The sequence below is a fragment of the Lutzomyia longipalpis genome, chromosome 4, assembly GCF_024334085.1.
Source record: "Lutzomyia longipalpis isolate SR_M1_2022 chromosome 4, ASM2433408v1".
Classification (NCBI taxonomy): domain Eukaryota; kingdom Metazoa; phylum Arthropoda; class Insecta; order Diptera; family Psychodidae; genus Lutzomyia; species Lutzomyia longipalpis.
Window position 1 is genome coordinate 22,192,401 of NC_074710.1, and position 16,487 is coordinate 22,208,887.

The window sequence follows — 16,487 nt, forward strand, 5'->3', positions numbered from 1 at the left end:
AAAATGCAATTTATTGGATGTTTTTTGTCATATTTTTTTTTTGTTTTGAACTTCCATGAGAAAAATGTGGGGGAGGATTAATTAGACAACATATTTTTCGTTTAGTTTTTTTTTTAGCAAGAATTGAAAGAAACCTTAAAAATATTTTAATAAAAATTTAGAATGGATCCTATTCTACGACCAAGAAAAACTTTAAATTTCCTTAATTACCAAAAAATATTAAATTAGGAGACTTTATTACAAAATTTCAATTGCTATTTGCTTTGAAAATTAGTTTGGATAAAGAGTTTTAATTGAATGTTGAATTCTGAGGCTTTTATTTCTTGAAATACATAACCTCAATTTATTTGAATTATTCAAAATTGATATTTAGTCTTATTTTCTTGATAAATACAAAAGATTTTTTTAAAAACTAATTTGCAACGAAATAATCGAACTAAATATAAAAAGATTTCCCAGATTACTTATTTTAAAAAGGTAATTTTTAATTTTTTTTATTGAAAAAAAAAATTACAAGATTTCTGTCTTTATTATTCTTGATTCCTGTTTTTCAAGAAATCATCTGTTAGCACGTTTACCTTGATAAACAAGGAGTGTTTGTCTGATCGAAAATCTTAGAATTAGTCGTCAAGATTCGGAGTATTTTTTTCAAGAAGATTCAACTCATTTGTCAAGAAGTTTCGGACTATTTTTCTAGAAGACTCGAACTATTCGTTAAAGTTCGAATTCGTCAAAGTTCGAATTATTCGTCAAGTTTCGGACTATTATTTAAAATGTTCGTCGAGATTAGAATTATTCGTCAAGTTTCAGACTATTTTTCAAGAAGACTTGAATTATTCGTCAAGATTCGGATGATTCGTTAAAATATTCCAAATATTCACCAGACAAACAGCATTTGATGATAAATCATGAAAAAAACTTCTCATATATCCCAAAAACAAAGAAAATTTTAAAGCCCCAAACCGCTAAATCTTGGTTTGTCAAATCTTGATTTTATGAAACTCAAGACTTCAAGATTTTCTTGGTAACAGAATAGAAACCAATGCTTACTAATTAATTTTTAGTAGAATTTAGATTTAATTACATAGAATTAATTTTTATTATTTTTTAAAATTTATTAATTTTTTTGAATGGACCTGATGAAGAAATCATAAAATCCTCAAAATAATTGCTTTTGGTCAATAACTTCGTACAACTAAAAATAATCCTCGTTCCTTAAATTAATCCACAGAGTCCAAAACGAAAAGTTTGAAAAGCTTTTCCTTTTCATTTTATTATAAAAAAAAATAAAAATAAATGCTTTGTCCACTACAACGTGCCCTTGAGCAAGTTTTATGCATTAAAAAACACAACATAATTTACAAATTAATCACAATTAGTAGGTAGGTTTTTTTTCGTATTTAAGAGTTTTTTTTTCAAACTTCCTGTGCGGTTTGTTTTTCTTACAAAAAAAAAAGCTAAAGCTCATTAATTACAAACAACTTAATTCATCGAACATTCTACTTTTTGCACAGCTCCATTCTCACACAGAGTGCAGTGAAATGTTTAACGGACTAATTTGAATAATTTAATCATCGAATAGTACGCGGCATTTTTTTTCACTACATTTTACTTCTTCACCTAACAAATGAGATAATCTGGATGATGGCTTTGAGATGTGGATGGAACAAAAGCAGAGTGAATGAAAGAAAAAAAAAGAAGTGCTCGAGTATTTTCAAGAGCAAATTGCAAGACGATAGGAAAGAAAGTGAAGGTTTTCGTATCACATACCACTTTGCCATTGAAATTAGTTTGGTGCCTCTGGGCTAGAAGTAATTTTGCGTAATTTTGTAATCTCACCACACTCTTTATATTCCCATTAAAATGCAGATTTTGTATTTTTTTCTTCTTCTTTCCAAACACCCATTCATGCGATCTTGGGGTGTTTGTATTGGCTTTTAAAAACGAAAGTTGATCAGATATATTGGGATGAAAGACTTCTTTCCACAGAAAAGACTCTCATTTCAAAGTCATGCGCCAAAAGCAGCAGCAACAGCTCCAGAAGAAAAAATGAAAAAGAAACTGAAATGATGTGAAAACAATCGGAATAAATATTTTCCTTTTAAGCTGTTTGTCTTTTGAAATGCGAAAAGAAAAAAAGAAGAAATAGTGGAATTTTGTATTGAATAATCTGCACTTTGCTCTCATTTATTTCCTCATTGAAAATGTAACTTTTCATTTAAAGGCAATTGAGACATTTTTCTACACTCCATCTTTGGGAAGGAAATCAAATGAGATATTACTTTGCTCTTATTTTCTTCCTTCACTTTTCCATCCATTTTGCTTCGGTGCTTGATTACATTTGCCATGACGATGATGGCAAACGGGGAAGTTTATCTTCAATCGCATGCTGAATTTATCCATATACTTACATACTCCTTCTGCTCTCTTTCTTCCATTCATCTACAACACAACACAGAAGGGGGCAATTGAACTTTGTAGCGCCCGACTCACTATCCAGCGAATATTAACCTGCTCATAGAGTGAATACCCTTAGATTGGCGGTAACTGTAATGGCTGCCCACCCTTGGCAACGGCTTCTGCCTCTAGGTTACAAACCCTCAAATAGGTGAGAGAGAATACGAGAATACTCAAGAGAATGTAGGAGAGCACTGAGAGAGTAATTAGATGAGAGAATGGCAAAGAGTGCTGATGTGTGTAGAGCTGTAGAGAGAGTCAGTCGAAGCTCAGCCTTGTGCGGGAATGGCTGTGCGTGTAAGTGCTCTATAGATTAGCTTGAGGACTACGAGGGTTGAGGTTACTAGAGGAGTTGACCAAAGCCCTGTGGTGCCCCCCTATTCAGGGCGCCACAACTTGAAGTTCGTTCATTTAAAATTATGAATCTCTGTTTGGCATGAAATTTAGGGATCAGGTTAAAGGGACGATAGTTTTGGGAAAACTTACGGTGAAATTCATTAATTATACTTAAGATTCCTTGAGAAAGATTAAGATTTTTAAACTTTTCTTAGGAATGTCTGAAATTTTCATAGATTTCTTGAAATTCTTTATGAAAAAATTTAAGAATTCTTAAGTAAATTGAGAGAAATGCATATTTTTTGATGATTTTTACGAATTTCGATTCCCGAAAGCGATCAAAAAAATATAACTGAAGAAATCTTAAGTTTCGCTTAGGAAAGCTTAAAAATTTAATTTTTTCTTAGGATATCTAAAGTTTCTCATAAGGAATTTTAAGTCTGTCTGACTAGTGAATTTCACAAAAAAATTGACGGTAGTGGGTCGTATTCAATCTTGAAATCGATGAAATTTCAAAAGAAATTCTTCAAATTTCAAGGATTTCTTGATCGCTGAATACGACCCATTGATTGGATTTTAAGGACAAACTTAGCTAAAATTTTCCGGGGAGTACAGTCAATCATTTTCACCTCCCTTCACCCTCAACCCTAAAGAATTATGTTTTTTTTTTAAAGATCATTTGACTACTTTATTAAATTGTCTTTAAAACGTATTTTGGTGGGATGTTGCAGAACTTTTCTCATTCTTATGGAAAATGACATGCTCTTTAGAAAATGTTGACGTTCTGTGAACAACCAAAGGAAAACCAGGAATAGTGGTTGATGGATTCCACTATCGCCAGTATCTCATGTTTAAAATAATTCGCAGAAGAAGCTTCACCACCAATTTAAACAGGAGCAGCATACTTGATTACCGGATCTGGTGCCAATTGAGATGACAAAAAACCAAGGCGGAATGTAAGAAAAGATCCATAACAGAATTGCCCACCTCGATACCAACCATTTCAAAATAGGAATTGGCTAAAATTGCCAACAAGAGATATGAGTTGGTATCAAATTGTTGTTTGTATCAGCACTTGTAGAAGAAAAAGACGTTTTCTTGGAGTTTTGAAGTTTTTTCTACAAGTGCTGATACAAACGACGAAATATAGAACCCACTAAGATGTTGTTATCTTTTGAGTGGCGCAAAGTTCTTGGAACGGTTCAATATCCTGAAAGTTGTTGTCGCCGCTCAACCTCCAAATTAGGCGCGCGACGAATCGGTAGCACTTTGAGTATCACAGAAAGACTTTGGCAAATTTATTATTGGACTTTGACTGGAGAATTAGGTGACGGGAAAATTAAAATTTATGTACAAGTTGATCACTTATTGTAATTTTGTCAAAGTTTTAGATAAATTGAATTTGAAAAAGAAGTTAAAGTAGAAGCCAATTTTTTATTTATTGCAAATTATCTCATTGAAGGTAACGATACAACAACAAGCGGATCACAAAGGTCTTTGGCGTTATGTTGGAGGTTGCGATAGTAACAGCCGAGGGGTCAACAACCGCTGTACCTCGTGGACAAAAATTTTGATCCTTAGCAAGGCGGAAGGCTTAAGGACATTGATTATTAAAAACATATCATCCACAGGTACGAAATATATTCTGAGACAGTGCACAAAACAGAGAACAATCATATAACAAACATTCTACAAATATATTCTCAGGTACGCACATTCACCCCACAAGCACTCCAAAAGACAACACATTCATCCAAATTTATTCACATACATATATTCTCAGATGAGCGCTACAAAATTTTTTTCAAACGCAAAACTTTTAACTAATTTTAATTCAAAAAGACACAATCCAATTAAGAATTCTTTCCTATTAGCAACAGATTTTTTAGTAATAGGACGGATAAAGGAATTTTCTTTTTTTTCTTATTGTTTTTCTTGTATTTATCAGCATAGTGGAATATGCTACGGGTGCGGTTATTTTTTAAAATAAAATAACGTCTTTGCTAATGAGTAAAAGGTGACAAACAGTTTCTCATTCATCTTTTCATTTGAATTGCATCAACTTTATTTAAGAAGTTTTTAATTAAATACTTTATTTGCACTTCAATTACTCCACCTTGTGTACCTATCACCATATCAGTGAGTTTGAATCTGTCGACAGCGAAACGCACAGGTGAGTTGTAGTGACACAAGATGTCGCGAATATGGGAGAAGGAAAAAAAAGAGGACCTAACACACGTTTTGAAAATGAAATCAGTGCGCACCAAGAAAGTTCACTTGCAGAGGCGCAACGTGCAAAAATATGAAGAAAATCCAAACGCAATTCTATGATACACACAAATGGAAGTCAAATGAAAGTAAACTGGCTCGGGGCGATCCATCAACGTGCTGTTTACACACCCATCGCGTCCCCCAATGTGGGTATATTTTATCCACCTCATGTGGATGGTCCATTGAGGCCTAAGACATCTGCGGGAGTCAGAGGGAGACGGCGAGATACTCCTCATGTGTCGCATCTGGTGCACCAGAGCTGCACATCACTCACCGTCCAGATTAGTCTTCGAGAGCGCATTTCACAAAATGCAATTCGGAACATTTCAGCGTGCGGTGTGTGATTGAGTAACGAGGACATGGACGCACCAAGCCTAATCACCCCAGCATGGCAAACCGGGCAAACCTCAAATCTTCCTCTTCTCACCATCAGATATTCGTCACGTGGTGCTGCCGGATTTATGGTCTATTTTCCACGCCATATGCTCTCTCGCTTCTTCCAGCTAATATATGCCACCTTCAAGTGCTGCGAGGGTGTTCCGCGAGAACCAGACGTTTGCATTGGTCGTTGTTTCTATTCAACAAATCAAATGTTAATTTTCACCTGAAAACTTAAAATAATGAAAGGTTCTTCATTCATATTTGCATTTTATTAAAAATTGTACAAGAGTAATACCTCATTGAAATTCCTCAAATTCTTTTAAATGCTAATCTTGTAGTTGTTAATTATAACACTGAATATTCAGTTTTTAAGATTTTTTTTATTGAGATCACAATAAATATAGATTTAGATAAAACTAAGTTTAGTCTAAACTGACCTACTGAAATTGAACTAAACTTAAGTTTTAGAATCTAATCTAACCGATCTAACCTAACTTGCAGTATCTAAACCTTTTCTAGCTAATCTTATATAATTCAACCTAAACTAACCTACTAATGGATGAAGTTCAAGACTAAGTTTGACTTTATCCATTTCAATTCTAAAACTGAACTTTTGCTTTTAAAACACGGTTTAAATTTTTTTTGGTCAGGATTTTAGGTAGTATCGGTTTTTGAAACAAGTTTTTAAGGGTTTATGATAAAACTTAGGGTTCTTAAATTCAGGCTTTGAAGGTTTAAAGGTTAAGTAAGTATTATATGTGTGAGAGTCTCTCAGAGAGCAGTCAGCGTCAGTCGTTCCCCAACTGTCGCTTGGAGAAGTCGCGTTTAATAAATTGTCTAAATTAGCCCCCAACCCATCAGCGTGTTTTCCTCAAACATAACATAAGTGGCGACGAAGAAAGAACTTGTGCATAAAATAAAGTGGAGAAAGTGCGAAAAAAGAACAAATTCAGTGCCAAGTGGAAAAGGACGCCGGAGAAAGTAAAACGTCATCTGGAGCAGTCCATGGCTGTCGGTTTCTGACAGTATCTGAAGACGACTGACGCTGACTGCTCTCTGAGAGACTCTCACACATATAATAGTAAGCTTCCAAGATCTTTTAGGTTTAGGCTATGCTAAGTTTAAACTCAGTCCCGATCTATGTTGGAAGACGATCAAAATAAGTTCCTAACCGTTTTTGCACACCCATGTTCGTAAAGGCCTAACCATAGGTTTTTGTAAAAAGACGGTGTTCGTTGTTTTTTCTCACTTGCGCCTTGTCAAATTGTATTGCTGTCACTGTCAAACAAGAAACGCGGTTAAAAAACATGGAAATCGCGTTTCTTGTTTGACAGTGACAGCGCAATACAATTTGACAAGGCGCAAGTGAGAAAAAACAACGAACACCGTCTTTTTACAAAAACCTATGGTTAGGACTTAAACATCATCCAAAGACGGAATCAGTTCTGATTCAGTATTAGCTAATCTATTAATAATAATAGCTTGATTTTAAGCCTAGTCTAAAAAAAGTTTAGGTCTAGCTTTAGAATCTAATAAGGCCTGACTTAAAAACATATAATTTATTAACAAATTAAAGCCTGGTTGAGGAAATCATAAAAGTATATATGCAGCTGTTCTTCATGCCGGAGTGAAATCATATGGAAGACCCTACTATGAGGAAGATAGCTCACCGAAAGCCACACAAGTTCTAGCTCATATACTAGTGTCTGTTGATTTTTAATGGAAGCTCCCAGTTGGTTACTTCCCAATTTGCAAACTGGATCGCTTTCAAAAGAAACGGCTTCTGGAAAAGACTGTCCAAGAAGTGATGAACGCTGGAGTAAATATCTTGGGAGTAACTTTTGATGAAGCTCCTGTGAATTTTTCTGCAATGAAGGTACTTGGGGTTGACTTGTACAAGGATTGGGGGAAATATGAATTGTCTGTCCAAAACTATTTCAGTATATCCCGACCCAGTACACATGCTGAAATTGACAAGAAATGTTTTTGGGGAAAACGAGATGGAAAAAAATCGACTTCAAGTATAATGAGACTTTTTGAGCAGCAGAGAAGTGAAGGAGCCAACCTCAACGAAAAATTGAAGATTTCACATCTTCAGTTTCATAAAAATAAAATGAACGCAAAAAAAATAATAAAAATGAATGCATGCAGAAATCTGGGATATACGGAGTTTATTTGGAGTGAAGCTACTGAAGAGTTCATCAGGGCATAAAATCTCTAAGAGTGAAAAACTCCCGTGATAAACTCATAAAGGCTTTGAAAACCGGGAAAATCTTACGGGAGTTTATCAAGGATGCATTATTTTTCTTAGAGGATCATGCTCACGTGAAGTTTTCCTCACTTTTCCCCTGCAAAAAGTCTTCGGGAATTTATCACGAGAGTTTTTCACTGTTAGAGAATACAGCCCCACACGGTGTCCACTAGTCGGAGTTGTATTTATTCTTTCTTCTACGCCTATATTTAAAGGTAAACTAGATGTAAATTCTCTATTCCTCTTGTTAAACAAAACGAATTGAATAAATCGATTCAACAAATTACAACGCCTATATTTTACTTTAATCTTTACTTTAAAGTGTTTGAAATTTTCTTAACTTTTTACCTGTCCGAGATGATTTAAATTCGATCGCCCGTCTTGTCATCTTAGACTAAAAGGAAGGTTGAATGTCTTTGCTACCTGTGACAATGCGGAGATGAGTAGTGGCGTCTGCTGAGTAGATGCAAGTGTGAAAAATGTAACTTCCTGCACAGCATGAAAGTCAACAAAAGCTCACGTGCAAGCAGCAGAGTATTGGCAGAGTGGGAGGACAAGGTGATGTATAGAAAGTATTTTACTGAGAGAGGGAATTTTTGCTCTTATTGGATAAAGTCATTTCCGATCAATTGCTTCCTTCCGTCCAAGCAAGACCATCATCTGCCATCGTGCTTGAGCCACTTTAGCTAAAACAAGATGCCTTCGGTCTCTTTAGCTAATTAATTTTCATCAAGTCCATACACAACTTTTTTCCGCCTCTTTACTCGCCGTTGGGCAGAAATTTTGTACATAGCGGCGGTGGTGGTGGTTGTGGAAAAAATCGTTCTCTATACTTGGTTGCATTCGTCACGTTTGACCAATTACTCGTTTTGTTTCATATTTTCCGCCTCGTTTGTGTCACACACCAATCTCTCTCGCCCGGACGCGCCAAAGAGATAAATTGTTACCATTTTGCAGGATGATTTATACGGTTACAACTCATGAAAAATCTCCACAAAATACTCGTGCGTGCAGCCAAACGTGAGGTTTTTGCTATATGCCTTGAAGAGGGGACAATGGGTAGTATGCTGTACCTACATATGTAGAAAAATTTAAACGGAGATAAAAAAATCGCTTTATTTTTTTTTTGAAATGCTCTATTGGACATGAAATAGAGAAATGTAGTGGAAATCTTAAAGACTGGCTGGAGTAATGATGAAGTAAGTACATTATAGGATGAATTAAGCTTTGCCACGGGATGATTGTTAGCCTAAAGACTGTGCTGATGCTAAAGGGAGCGTCAGATGTTCAGAAGTTTCTACGTCAGAGTTGTAAAATCTACAAAGATAAGAAATATTTTGTCCGATCTTATTAGGCATGTACTTATAGTTCAGAGGACCATACCCCGTCGAGGACTATGCACAAGTTCTGAAGTTCTGAGTAAAGATTTAGAACTTTAGATTTAGAACTTTTTAGTTTGTTTCATCTTACACTTCCGAACTTATACTCTTGGGTTAGATTTTTATATTAACTTTTGCAACCAAATCAAAGTTAGGTTCTAGTCTTGCCTAGGCATGCTTGATTGAATATTATTTTAACGACTGATATAGAACATCAGAGGAATGAAAATTCGCTATAACTTATTGCTAGGTCCTACCTCTTTCTTTCTTGGTTCTGCATGATTCGTACTGACTGACTACTGGCTCAGCTTGATATCTCCTGGTTATTCCCGGTTCTCCCTAATAGTTCCTTTTCATTCCTGGTATTGTCTGATTGTCCAATAGATTTCCTCATAATTTTCTTCTATTCTTTCCACCTTCTCTTGGTTATCCAACGTTGTTAACCTCCTAAGAACCAATGGAACGTTTACGTTCTATAGCTTGTTTTTGAAAATGCTTAATTTTAGCTAGTTAATTTTTATTATTTGAGTCAAAACGAATGCAGGACTATGTTTTTATGGTTCCTGGACATTTTTAGAACATCCTCAAGGACTTACAGGATCAGAAAAGACAAAAAAAACCAAAAAATTAAAAAAAAATCAGACTTTTTAAGTTGGGAAAGCAGGGGGTACTAATTGTCCCACGGCGAAGGCAAATTTCCCTTTTCTGAAACAGTCCTACCGCGGAGAAGTCTTATTGACGACGGTCCTACTGCGCGAGCATGACTGTAACCAAAAATTATTTTAGCGTCATTTCCCCCGCTGGATTCCTTACGATCCTTAAAGGGTTAATTCTCATTTCATTGTCCCAAACCCCTCCTGCACGCAGCTTATATTTACCTCTTGAAAAATTAATTTAATATTCATGGAATTGACGATGTATCCTTGTGAAAGGATATACTGTGAATGAGTCCCGTGTATCTCTCATCTAAATGAAAAATTATTGTTGCATTCATATTTCAACTTTTTTTGCACATATTCGTATTTTCCACTGCAAATGTTGAAAGGATCCTTTGTATTTAATGCATTTCCTGTGATTTTCCCTCTCTTTTCTCATTTAAATAACTTATTATTTGCATGCTAAATGAAAACATTGCGTTGTGCATGTACGAAGTATTTTTCTTTCTAAATTGAGGCGGATTGTTATGAAATATAGTATGATTTTATTTTTAATTCATTGATGTTTTTTATCTTTTAATTTTATTCTTTTTTTTATTTAAAATATAAAATGTATTTTATAGAGAAATTAATTAAGTGTGGTCTAAACGGAAAAAAAATCCGATTTTACTTTTTAGATTCTACTAGTTATTAGCCCCTTATTGTACTCACCCTGTAGCAGAGCTTTTGTCGTATATGTATATGTTTTCTCTCTATAAATTACTGCAAAAAATATCATCATCTACCCCCTTATATGTATGGTTGTTTTTCATTGTATATGTATAGTACTTTTTTCTTCTTATCCACCACAGTGGGTAATTTTTTATCATTCTCTTCATTTTGCCATCTCGCACCATCTTTGGGGGACTCTGCGGTGGTTTATCACACGGAGGGAAGGAAGGAAGAGCAGAGGAATTTTGTGAGCGACAAAACGAAGGGATGAATGCAATAAAAAGTTCTGGAATATGTCTCATTTGTTTTATATTTTTATTTTATATAATAAATTTACATTTTTAAGGATATTACATTTAACATAAATCTCATTGATAAACTATATTTTTCCTCTTGTTTTTTTTTTCCTTTTGTCTTCCTCTTATACGTGTTTTTTTTTTGGTGGAACTTCCTTCAAATACATAATTTTTGTTCATTTTTTATATATATTTTAAATTTACTTAATGGATGGTTTTGATAATGACTTTTAAGCTACTCATCGTTTTCATTTGAAAATTTTTCTTCTACCTCGTCCCTTTTTTACTCCATATTTTAATGCCAGATGTTGGTATTTTCTTCCATTTTTATATATATTTTATATATATTTTTCTCTCCTTAATTCCACTTGTTTTTTGTTTTCAAAAAAAATAACCGAATTATCCAAATTGTTTCCTCTTATTCGCTAAATAGAACATTCTCATAAGATTTTCCAATTAAATCGTCTTACAAGCTTCTTCCTCCACCTAAAAGAATGTTTTTCTTTTTTTTTCATCTTCATTATTTGGGTTACATTTAGCACCGTTTATTGTGTCGTCTTGTAAAATTTGTTTTATAAATTTAATTTGGCCTTTTTGTGTGATTTATCTAAGAGGGATCGCGCGGGGTATTCTGAAGAGGATGATTTGATGATGAAGTTGAGATAGAGGGAGAGACAGATGGGTTAATATATTTGTTTTGTATTTTGGTTTGAATTTAATTTGGAAAATAAAGTTGAATTATCAAAAACAGTGAGGTTTTGTACAAAACGTTAGTAACTAAATATGATTTTTATTTTATTTTGTAAAGTTTTTGAAAATATAAATAAAAGGTTTGTAAGTAAAACAACGTTAATATAGGGAAGAATTTAAAAAATCTAGGAAAGATCTTCTTAAAAAATATATAATTTTGGAAATAAAAAGTTTAATACTTAAAGGTTTTTTTTTATTTGCGAATCTAACTGTTCTTGAACCAAAATAATTTTGGAATTGCTTTTAAATGAGTAAAATCGTTAAAATGAGTTATTATTAAATATTTAAATACTGCTAAATTGGTGAATCGGACCAACTCTTTTTGTTAAAAAAAAAACAAATTTAAAAATTATATAAAAATAAATAAAATCTGGGAGTTTTGATTACCTAAGTTTTGTCGTTTCGAAAATTGATCCTAATTTAGATAATCCTAATATTAGGATGAATCGGATATTTTCAGTTTTGATATTTTTAGTTAATTATTTCTTACCTTGATAAATTTTATTTTACAGAAATCGAGACCATTTATGTTGTTACTAAAAATGTTGAAAAATTAATTTGTAAAGTCAACTTTAAAGGGATTCGTAACAGATTTTGGTTCCTTTTATTTTTAAATAAAACCCTAAAATAAAGTTTAAACGATTTTTCCGATTTCTAGACTTATTTTCCATTAAACTAATTTTAGAAGTTTCTTTAAAAGCAACTTTAAACGGATTCTCAACAGTTTTTGGTTATTTTTTTTTTATTTAAAACTAACCTAAAAAAATTAAAAAGGTTTCTAGACTTATTTCCCTTTTAAATAAATTTAGAAGCTTTTTTCAGGTTCTTAATTTAGTTTCCAGTTTTCAGTTTTTATAGTTAGTTATCCGTTAATTTGAATAATTTACTTATACGGATTTTCTATAGTTTATTCATAGGCATTATTGCATAAATTAATTGTAAATTAAGAAAATAAAGAATTCGAAACTAACGGCTTTCTTTAAACATCTAATGTTAAAAATACTTAAGAAAATTGATCCGATTCATCCCATTTTATGAATTTTTTTTATAAATCAAATAAGATTGTAAAAGTTTAGAAATTTTTAAAAAAAAAAGTTAGATTATCTTATTTTCTTTTATGTTTTATGTTTTTTTTTTAATTTATCATATCTGTTTTGTATTTCCTAATTAAAATTAAAACAATCTTTTAATTATTTTTATGTAAAACTAAAATAAAAAAAAAACAAAAAGTTTTAAAAACCATACGTTATAAATTCTCTTAACTAAAATTTAACGAAAATAGATTTTTAAAAGATTTCTTTAGGTGCTGTATGAATGAGAGAAGTTGATGGATTTTTTCTATATAGAAGAAAGCATTTTTTTTGTTAAAAGATAGTGAAAGTAACAACGTGTTGGGGGTTGGAGAGAGTTTTAGTTTAAATCTAATTTTTTTCTCTGGTACTTTCCGCATTTTTTCATTCATGTCCACATGCTACAACAATGAGGTACCATAGCAGAAATACAGCCTGACTCAAAAAGAATGTTTTACATTTTTTTTTAATTCTCATTACATTACATGAGACTTTTTTTTTACACAAATAATTAACTCTCGTTCATTACAATTTTTATTTTGCTAAAAATGAAAATTGTTTTTTCTTTAATGTTTAAACGACTAGGCAACATTTCATCCATTTTTTTTTTCTTAGTTTCTTTTCCATTCTGTATATACGAATACTCAGTGAACTATTTAAGTAAATTTTCATAAACATTTTTTTCTTTGTATGCTTTTCTAGGTCTTTAAATATTGGGAATAATCCGTTTGATTTGTGGTATAGTGATGAAGTTTTCATGTTTTTTCTTCTTTTTTCTTGCTTTTAACTTACACAGTGACTATTTTTTTTCTCTTAAAGGTGATAGGCCAGTAAACTTAAATTGTATATTAGAGATGTTCGCCCTTATTTGTTTTAAGGGATTTTTTTCGCATATTGGCGGTTTCTCAATCGATGAGTTTTCAATTAATTTTCGCGAAGGGTTTTCTTTCTTTGCTGCGAATGTTAACGATTTTATTTAATTATATATTTTTTTAATTAATATTATTAGTTTTTTTTTTCCTTTTTATACACAAAAAATTCAATACTCACCTCGTTTTATTTTTTTTTTCACTTATTGTTTGGCATCTAAGTCTTTCTATACATAATTGTAGGTTTTTTTTTACTCCTCAAATGTACATATACAATTTTTTCATCTTCTTATAAAACTGCTAAAAAATTATACGTCACATTTTAAATGTTACTTTCCCTTATTCCCTAACACTTAACTTTTCCACCTCGAAATTTTCTTCATACATTTTTCTCAATTTTTTTTACACATTATTTCACGTTGCGCATTAATTTTTTTATTAGTTCTTCATTCTATATTAATTCGAGTAAGTTCCTAAAGCCTCAGAACCAAGTCTTTTGAAGTTGCAACAAAAGTGGACACTCTTTTGGAAAATTCTCTTTTTTCTTCTTATAAAGTATCCGTCTAATGGATTTTGCATATTATGTGCACTTTTAGAGCTATATGTAACGTTTTAGTCAGTGACATGAATTTCAGGAAAAAGGACTCTCAAATAGACATTTTTTTTTCACTTTTAAAATAAAGCTGAAATTCATCGCACCAAAGAGAATGTCTCTGTGAGCAATAAAACAGGGGAAAAATCACTTTTTTCTCATATTCAAGAGCAATTTTTTTTTGGGCGAAAAAAGCTCTGGGAAAGGATTCCTTTATGTGAAATTCCACCGTGTTTATAGATGGTGAAGAAGGACATTTTTTGTGGGAATTGTGCAAAAGCAAGACATTTGTGGAATGTTCTCTGTAATATTTTTTTTTTATTTCTAATATTTGCGTTGGGAATTTCATTTTTTTCATTTTGAATTTTATTTTATTCCTTTCAGGAAAGGAATAAATTTTCATAGAGGGAGCTTCAGTACAAGGACTAGCAAGGATATAGTTTTCATTGTTAGGCAGTTTCCAATGGCAGTTAGATGTTTAGAAAATAATGATATTCAGAACATTTCTGAGAGTTTATTTTATTTTTTTTTGGCTAAATGAAAATTGAACTAAAAAAAATTTTTATTTAATTTTAAAGGAGCTTTATAACCGAAAATCCTTCCAATGAAGAATTAGGATTTTATTGGTAATTAGCAGCTAGCATTAATCAGTTCAATTGCCACGGAATTTTTGAACAGAAGACGCAGTAAAAGCATTTCAACTAAATAAATAAAAAAAAATACTTTGTGATAATTGGGTGAAATTCACAAGTCAGACAGACTTAGGATATTTTAAGAAAGACTTAAGATTTCTCAATATTTCTTCTTAATATTTCTTAATTTTTTCTATAATTTTGATAAGTTTTCTTAAGATTTCTCAATAGAAAATTAAGATTTCCTCATTTTTTCTTAAGCAAAACCTTAGATTTTTAAGTCAATCTGAATGTGGTTAAATCAAGGGGTATTTATCTGACAAATATTTTGGTTTTTTAGGCTAATCATCCGAATATTTCCAAAGATCTGCATATTTAACTTCACATGAACGTCTTTTGCTAAAAACCGAACAACTCAAAACCGGAAAAATCCAAAAACGTATTTAGAAATTTTTGGTTTTAATTTAGTCTCTTTTTGGGTTTCAGTTTACTACTTTTTAGCATTAATTAACTAAACTTTCCGGGTTGAATTTTACCTTTTTCTTAGGCTTTAATGATTTTTTAAAAGTTTTGTTCTTCAATCTGTGTAGTTTTAGGACTGAAAACCAAATATTCGGCCTAATTCAGCGACCAAGAAACCCTCGAAAATCGCTTGAAATCTTGAAATTTTAATACAATTTTTTTTAAAGTTTTTCTTAAGAAATCTTAAGATTCTCTTTCAACTGAATTTCATCCAATGATAAATCAAGCCTAATCATGAAAATTCATTGAGAAATCTCCTTTCTAGCCATATTTCATCCCTTATTTTTAAAGTCTATTGCTTGAATTGATAATTTTCTAAAACCAAAAAAAAATACGAAAATTTTTTTCTAAACATTTTTTTAACCTAATTTTCAGTTTTCCTTTGGAAACCACAGGATAGTTGTTAGAAAAAAATGTGTGATGATTTTGCAGAAGCTTATGAGATAGTTAAATATAGACTAGTTTAATTAGATACGGTATAGGTAAAATACAGGGATAGAGGTAAGTTTAAAGAGTATTAATTGCATAGAGTTTAATATACTTTTTGGCATTTTTTTTTCATCTTGTTTTGTTAAAGTAGACAGGGTTTGGTGAACTTTTCACCTTTTATCCTATCTATATAGCGAAACATTTTGCATTCTCTCTCATTTTTTAAGCCTATGCCACGATGGCATAAAAATGTACACAAGTTATAATCTTAGAGTAGAAATGTTTTGAAGCTTTTTTTTGGGTGTTTTTAAGGAAACAAAAAATTAGTGAATAAGTAGCATATAGGAGAAGCTTTTTACATCGCACATGTGGATGAGTGTGAGGGGTGAGTGGGGAGGAATTTATGTTGGGTATGTTGTATGTACAGGGCGTAGGGAGTGGATGATGTGGGCTAGGAGGACGGGTAGGAGGATGAGTGGAAGGAGAATGGTGGAGGGATTGGGACGACAGCTGGTGCTACCGAAAACAGGAAAGTGAATTTCTTCCGGCTCGCTGAGCTCCTCGTCGTCACCGTCATCCACTGAATTGGACATTGTTTTGTGCCTCAGTGTAAAGTTCACGCGGAAAATTGCTTCCGCCACGCCGCCTGGTGACGACACAACGAAGTAAAAGGTCCTTGGAACGCGTTCGTGCATGTGAACGTACGTTAGGCGGGCCTCTTTGCAGAAGGGCGTTGGGAGGTCCTAAGAAAATAAGGAAGACGTTTCATTAGGAGGGTTTGTAACGTCTCTACGTTTCAGCTTTTGTGACTGATCTCATGCTGATTTCGACGCATAAATGAACCTTTTGGGTATTTTTCAATTTAAACTTTTTTTGGGTCAAAAT

At 32.5% G+C, this 16,487-nt stretch overlaps 1 protein-coding gene across 2 annotated transcripts in view; it reads right to left on the reverse strand.

Moving 5' to 3' along the window:
- Positions 1-10,738: 10,738 nt before the first annotated feature.
- Positions 10,739-16,487, reverse strand: part of LOC129794946 (uncharacterized) — a 271,489-nt gene continuing 265,740 nt past the window's right edge. For both annotated transcript variants that reach the window (XM_055835884.1, XM_055835883.1), the window contains one exon: positions 10,739-16,345. In XM_055835884.1, the coding sequence (XP_055691859.1) occupies positions 16,004-16,345 (342 nt within the window). In that variant the 3' untranslated portion in view covers positions 10,739-16,003. The remainder of the gene's footprint in view (positions 16,346-16,487) is intronic.